The sequence below is a fragment of the Astatotilapia calliptera genome, chromosome 1 (assembly GCF_900246225.1).
Source record: "Astatotilapia calliptera chromosome 1, fAstCal1.2, whole genome shotgun sequence".
Taxonomy (NCBI): domain Eukaryota; kingdom Metazoa; phylum Chordata; class Actinopteri; order Cichliformes; family Cichlidae; genus Astatotilapia; species Astatotilapia calliptera.
In genome coordinates this window covers 32,593,775-32,601,084 of record NC_039302.1, presented here as the reverse complement: position 1 = coordinate 32,601,084, position 7,310 = coordinate 32,593,775, and the positions used below count along the sequence as shown (strand labels likewise).

The window sequence follows — 7,310 nt, the reverse complement described above, 5'->3', positions numbered from 1 at the left end:
GTCTCTGGTTTAGCTGATGTAGATAAAGACTTGACCTCAGCAGAGCGCTGCTTGGCCGACTCCCTGGTTCTTCTGGCTGAGCAGGAAGTGGGTGATGAGAAGCTCTGGCTGCTGCCTCAGACTCGGTGGCAGGAGGGGGAAACGCTGCGACAGACGGCTGAGAGAGCTCTCACCTCCCTGCCAGGTAACTTAAGTTTTCAGGCTGCTAAGCACCAGAATTATTTAACAAATTTAGTTTCCTAACAGCTTCTTATGGATTTTATACATTAATTCAGGTGTACTTCAAACTTGAATGGGTCTGTGACTACTTTTTTTTGATTAATCTGCCCTTATTTTCCTGATTAAATCATTTTTCTCTAAACTGTAATTAGTGCTGGTTTAAATCAGAGAATTACTAAGGCATCAGCACTACGAACACAGTGTTAGTAGATAAACCTCCCATTAATAAACGGGGATGTAAATTGCAGTTAATTCCCTTCATATTTGATGCTTTATGATGGAAAATACTTTATTTTCATGATTTTTGGAAAGCCTTCATATTTTGGCTAATTGCAGCCCACTTTAATATGAAATGAATTGTAAAATCTAAATATCTGAACATATTTATTTTAAACCCCAAATATTTTCAGATTTTGTACAGCCCAATAAAACTACACTAATTATACATAGAGCATGTCCCAGTACCCACATCCTGTCTAATTCATTATTCCTTGTTCAGTTTTCTGGGATTTGAAACATTTGTCTCTTTAGTAGTATTCTCATGTCAAGAAGGATGAAAAGAATTTTTTAAATCATATTTTATTCAAAAAATGCTGTGAACAAGGCTTTGCCCCATTTCTGATTTCAAGGTCAAAGCCTTAATTATGCCAAAGCATCTCAGTCTGTTTTTACTCTGGACTTTGACTGGACTGCTCTAAAACCTTTATTTTTTTTGAGGCATTTAGAGGTGGACCTGCTGAAGTGTTCCCAATCACTGTGCTGCTACATAATCCAAGTGGGGTTGAGCTTCATGGCATAAACTGATCCCCTGGATGAATCCTGGGAAGGTTCACCATTGTTTTAGGGTTTCTCCATTTGTGGATAATGGCACTCACAGTGGTTCACTGCAGTCCTAACATCTCTGAAATGGGTTTGTAAGATTTTATAGACTGATGACTTTGTCAGGAAGGAGGCAAATACTTTTTCATAGCATTGTACATGGGTATTAAGACGGATCCAGTCTTTGGACAGCCTTATGTAGCAGGTGAAGCAAAAACAAATTAATCTGCTGATATTTGTTAAATATGTTTTTATCAGTTAAGAACTTCCCACATTTAAACAAGTACCCCAAAGTGCAAGTGTGTGTTGGATATTTAAGCACATTTTAAAATAAGTGTTAAGGGCAGGATTTGAGGTACTGTTAATATCCAAAATTATTGTCCACATGCTTCATTTGCTGCATTCTTACTGTATTAGCATCCTGATCTCTTTTGTTATAATGATCCAGCTTTATCCTAAGGATCTTTAAAGTCTGATGTGATCATTCATAAATTCATTATCCACAACAAGAGGTTTACTGTAAATCCCCTCTGAAAACTCATTTGCATACACCTCATAGAGCAGTGCTTGGCCCCGAGCTGTCATCTCCGCTAAGACGTCCACTGATCTCAGCCGCAGATTAGAGTCTGTTTCAGAAATAATAAGCAGACGATTTGACCAAAGTTAAGGGTGAGAGGTGAAGCTGATGACTAATGGCAGAAATATTCCCAGTCACCCAGTAATGATCCCTCACATTAAATATATTAACTGTCTGATTCTCAACATGTATCCAAGCTTTAAAGCATTTAAATAAGAGTCCACAGACTGACTGTACTAAACCATTTCACAACATTTCTCAAGCTATTAATGTGTCAGCTCCATCAATCACTTCCTAAGCCATTCCCCTGACAATAACATTTGGTAGAGGGTTTTATTTAAGGTGTCTTAGAGGAGCAGAAGTTGATCCGTTTTTAATATAGCTGGACTCGGTGAGAATCTAACATGGCCGTGTTGTGCCTCACTCTGCACATTGAGCCAGCAGCGACCGTGGGGATTTACACGACATGACATTAGATTAAAAAGTGGGTTGTTGTCGCAGCACAGAAGAGAAACAGAATATGAGGGTGATGTAACACTTTAATTAGAGGAGTCAAACACTGATGATCCACAGGAATGCGACAACATAAAGCGGCACCATTAGAAAGTGTTAAAAGCTGCATAAAGGTTAGCAACATCTGCACTTTTGTTTCCATCTGCATGAACTCACAGCCTGTTTTCCTACCTGCAGCAGCTGGTTTCAAGGCGACTTTCCTTGGCAACGCCCCCTGCGGAGTGTACAAGTACAAACTGCCCAAAGCCATTCGGACAGAGAACTCAATCGGGACAAAAGTATTCTTCTTCAAAGCCATCCTGGCAGATGGTGCCCCTCCCAAAACCAAAAAAGCTCCTTTTCTGTGGGTGAAGAAGAGTGAACTGCAGAAATACCTCAAACCAGCGTACATGATGAAGGTCGAACGCTTCATCCTAGACTTGTGACACTTAAAGTTATACAGGGACATTGACTTACATTTATGAGCCCCAGAAAGTTACCTTTATTGCTTATCTGTCATCTTGTATCTCAGAATATCTTGTGACATGTCTGTATATTTCATTCTACAAATAAAGTGTTTTTTCACACTTGAACCAAAGTAATATCTACTTGATTGTAATGTTGTCCTGAGACTATGTGATATTTTTGTCTGTTAGGAGTATCTGCCTGGGACAAGTTTCAAAAGGTTTAGGGTAGATGTTACTTAAGTTAATTTTCACTAGATATACTACCTGATCAGGTATGTCATGGGAATGGAGGTGCTAGGTGGCGATTTACTGAAAAAGTAATGTAAATTTACAAGCATGGAAACGGACGCTAAGTGTGTGATATTGGCTGTCTTCAAGGTTCCACCTCGCTGCACACTAGCATCATCTGTGCCTACACATCATGCCATCACCAACAATGTTTTTTTCCTTGTACTGGTCATTCTCATAAAAGTAAATCATGTATGCCCCAGACAAATCTGAACGTGTTTTCTGGCAGAACATGGTGAGATGTCCTGGATTGGCTCATTTTGTGCACAAAGAAATGCTCTTAAGAACGGACCTAAACATAGACCAATGAGATGAAGATATCCTTTTCTTGGTTTGATTCCTGCCCTACAGATCACAACCCTCTAACCATCCCTCTAAGTAATACTATGAAATCAAGGCAAAAATGAAACTTAGGGGAAAAAAACAATTAAAAAAAAGCTTGAAAGTAACACCTGAAAGCAACTTTCAAAACAAAGTGCAATTCTTCAATGCTGATGCAAGTATTAAAATGAGGGCTATGATCTACCCACAGTGTCCTCCCTCAAGTACTATATCAGCCAATAGTAGGCCTCCAGAGATGATGTGTCATATCATTTATCACAGCTTGATAGCCTACACAGCTACAGACGGTCCTAATTAAGATTGCCCCGTCATTCAATATGAAGAAGAGGATAGACACGGATTTCGTGGGTGCTGCAGGGAATATTTAGAGCCCAAACATTTGTCTAATAAATAAGCATGAATGCAGTAGAAGACTTGGTAGAAAGTATTTAATTTTCACACTGCCACAAAGTTTGTCAAAGAAGCAAGAAAATCTCACATGGGGCCCATTCCTTTTTTTCAGCAATGTGTTTATTATTTTTAAATTTGAATATAAAATACGATTTCATACAACCACTAAATCTTTTGGGGCAAATGTAATTATCCCCGCTACAAATACACAGACATGCATGCACACATAGTGCTGTGCAAATGTAGACAGGTGTGTGGAAAAAAATAAATGGAGTTCAAGAAGGACATTTATCTCAAACAGTCTCAAACCAATAATTTCTTCCAACCATTGGGTGAAATTTTCAACTTTAGAAGTGTTGTTTGCTTGGTTGCTAAATCCTTTCAATGCAAGCTTGCCTCTTTTTCTAGTTTAGAGCTTTCTCAATAACACAGTTTGGATTTTTTTTCTTTCAAAATTCATCCCAAAACACACTCTTGGGATTCAGTCTTGTGCAGAAAGTTTTGAACGTGAGAGCAGAAGTAATGCTGAAACACATCTGAGCTATTTAAGTCCAGAGGGTTATAAATTAATTAAAATTAATTTATCAATAGTGTGAACATGTGCCCCATGCATATTTAAAGAGGTGACTTCTCTAGACAAAAGACACAAAAGAGGACAGAAGATTAAATCATGCATGCATGTGTGTTGACTCATTAGTGAGAGTATTAAATGAGATTTTTTTTAATCAGCAAGAGAACAAATATTTGAAAAAGAGAGCAAAACAGGAGCTTTTCTTTAGTATATTCCTTTACAACAGGGGTGTGTAACTCCAGTCCTCGAGAGCTACTGTCCTGCAGATTTTAGATGCATCCCTACTCCAACACAGCTGAATCAAATGACTGGATTACTTCTTCAGCATGCCATCGAGTCTGGTAAAGGCCTTGTAACAAGCAGTTCATTTGATTCAGGTGTGTCGGAACAGGGATGCATCTAAAAGCTGCAGGACAGTAGCTCTCGAGGACTGGAGTTGGACATGCCTGCTTTACATAAATGATAACGTTTGCACCACAAAATTTACCAGGATGCACAAACTGAAATGAATTTCCTTGCAGAAGGTTTCTCAGGCGCTCCACTTATGTTTCCACCTAATGTTTAAAAAGAAACCTAAGCCAACTCTTCCAAGTGAAAACTTTCCTTTCATTGAGAATGTCGTCGTACTCCAAGTAGTCTATGAATTCTTTTTCCATTTGTTTTTATACAGACTACAGTATTAAAATATTTAGACTCATTGTTATTTTCCAATTGTGAATTTTACTACTCACCAACTTCCATCAATCTGGGCAGTGCTATAGCTAAGATTCAGCCTTTGATTATAACATGTAAAACCATTTAAAACATAATTTTAATATTTCATATATTATATATACATATTCATATATACATTATACATACTCACTTAAAGTTTGACTTTAATCAACTTTACCCAGTGCGTATCATAACTTATTCTGTATATAAGCATACTGATATTGAACACTGATATAGGACAATATTCAAATCATGACATTTTTTGCATTGCATCTAGTTTTATTTTAGGTTACGCATGAGTTTAGTTTTAATGGTCAAACCTAAATTTAAGATGCCCCAAACCCCTTAACTGTACAAGTGCTATTTTCAACATTTAGTAGTCACAGTTGACTGTAATTCAATTCCTTCCTCCTTCAAATGGGCAAGACAAACATTCAAGATAGCCACAAAGAAATCTTCCTTGTACAAATCCTGACACTTTGTCATTCACGTGTGTTCAGCTTTCAATTTCAGATATCCATAATTTCATTTTTGATATCCAGAATGTTCATTCTGACTCATCATTAATGGGAACAACTCTCATTTCAGATATCTACAAAGTTCCACTTGACATTTTACTTCATATATCAAAAACGAAACATTTCTCCAGATATCTGTAATGTAATCTTGAATGTTGATAATAGACAATGACTAGTTAAAATGACATTAAAAGGGAAAACCTAAACTCTGTGAGGGGGCTCTGTTATGCTGTCATGGTTTTGGTTCACCCATCCCCTGAGAGGAAAGGGAAAGGGGCTGCAAATCAATACAAAGTGGTTCAGACTGATTACCTTTATCTTATAATGAAGCATTTCTATCCTGCTGCGAGTGGTTTCCAGGACAACCATACTCTCAGTCATAGATCCACTGATGAATATAAACACGATAAAAGCACATGCTTTGTTCTTCAAAGTCACTAGATCTCAACTCAGCTGAACATCAAGAAATTTTGGATTGATATTATAGACAGCACTCTTCACCATCATCATCATCATCATGAAAACACCACATGAGGGAATATGTTTGGGAAGAATCGTCTTGGAGAATCAGTGCCAAAACTTACTTATGACTTTCTTGTTGTTTATGTCAAATTCTAACTCTACAATCTGAATTTTGCAACAGAAATTAAACTGATCAGAAAGAGCAACTTTTTTTTACAATCTTCTCTTATCCATTTTTTAAAAAGCCTGTGCAAACTGTAGCCTCGGTTTTTGGTCTTTAGGTGAAAAGAGTGACAATCAGGTTTGGCCTTCTATTGCTGCAGCCCATCTGCTTCAAGGTTCAGTGCTGTTCTGCATGCCTTCATTTTAACCCTTTCAGCTTGAAGCAGTTTGGGGATTCTCTTTTGACCTCTGACATCAACAAAGCAATGAGAGCATAGAGAAGTGCCTATCCCTAGGTATTTTGTCTCTCTTTTCTTTTTCTTTTCTTTTCTTTTTTTACCGTTCTCTGTAAACTATAGAGATGGTTATGTGGGAAATCCCACAGGTCAGCAGGTCCTGAAATACTCAGACCAGTCTTTATGGCACCATCAACCATGCCATGTTCAAAGTCACTTAAATCACCTTTCTTCCCCATTTTTGATACTCAGTTTGAACTTTAACAGGTCATCTCCACGATGTCTCCACTTAAAAAAGTGGCCAGTGAGCGTAATTTGATTAGGCTGGGGTTTTGGTGCCAATCTCATATTATTGAACTGTGAGTAGCTTCTCTCTCAGCTGGGTATCCTAACCTTGTTAGGAAGCTACTGGAGCAATATCACATCAGGTTCTAAGTCCCTTAAGGATTCCACATTCTAAGTTGTAAAAGCTGGTGGGAGTGACTTGCAGTTGGCCGTTTTGCAGAGGTGGACACACATTTCCCAACAAAGACAAAATGTTTTGGAAAGATATGATCAAAACACCCACACGACACGAAAAAGCCATGACACAACAGTTTAAATACAACCCAGTGCCCACTCACATCAGTAATTTGTTCTAATGTTCACTTTTACTGCATTCGTGGCACCTATTTTTAAAAAAGGGTTTGACATGACACACTAAAGACCTGCTACTGGCTGACTCATGCTGTGTTCAATTCAACTCAGAGGTCACAAATTCCAAAGTTAGACATGCCAAATTTTGAGCTCAAAGCTTTTCATCGCTTATTATGCCAGATGAAAAAATGCAAAAAAAAATAAAAAAATTAACTGCGAGCAGCTTAATATTAGTCGAGCTACATCAGTAGATTTTATGCATCAACAAAACAGAAGAGATTATATAATAGCTCTAAGAGGCTGTAACACACTGCAAGCACCATATTTGTTTCAGATATGCAGTATTCCTATAAAGCTTAGCAAAAGTTCATGTTTTGCATGTGGATGTTGTCTGCTTTTTGAAAAAGTGCAGATGCA

General features: G+C 37.8%; 1 protein-coding gene across 1 annotated transcript in view; it reads left to right on the top strand.

Annotated features, from left to right (window-relative positions):
• The window catches only part of mrpl46 (mitochondrial ribosomal protein L46), a 10,278-nt gene extending 7,573 nt beyond the window's left edge, over positions 1 to 2,705 (top strand). The window contains exons 3-4 of the mRNA XM_026174818.1: positions 14 to 184; positions 2,306 to 2,705. Coding sequence (XP_026030603.1) covers positions 14 to 184; positions 2,306 to 2,553 — 419 coding nt within the window. The 3' untranslated portion in view covers positions 2,554 to 2,705. The remainder of the gene's footprint in view (positions 1 to 13; positions 185 to 2,305) is intronic.
• The last annotated feature ends 4,605 nt before the right edge of the window (positions 2,706 to 7,310 follow it).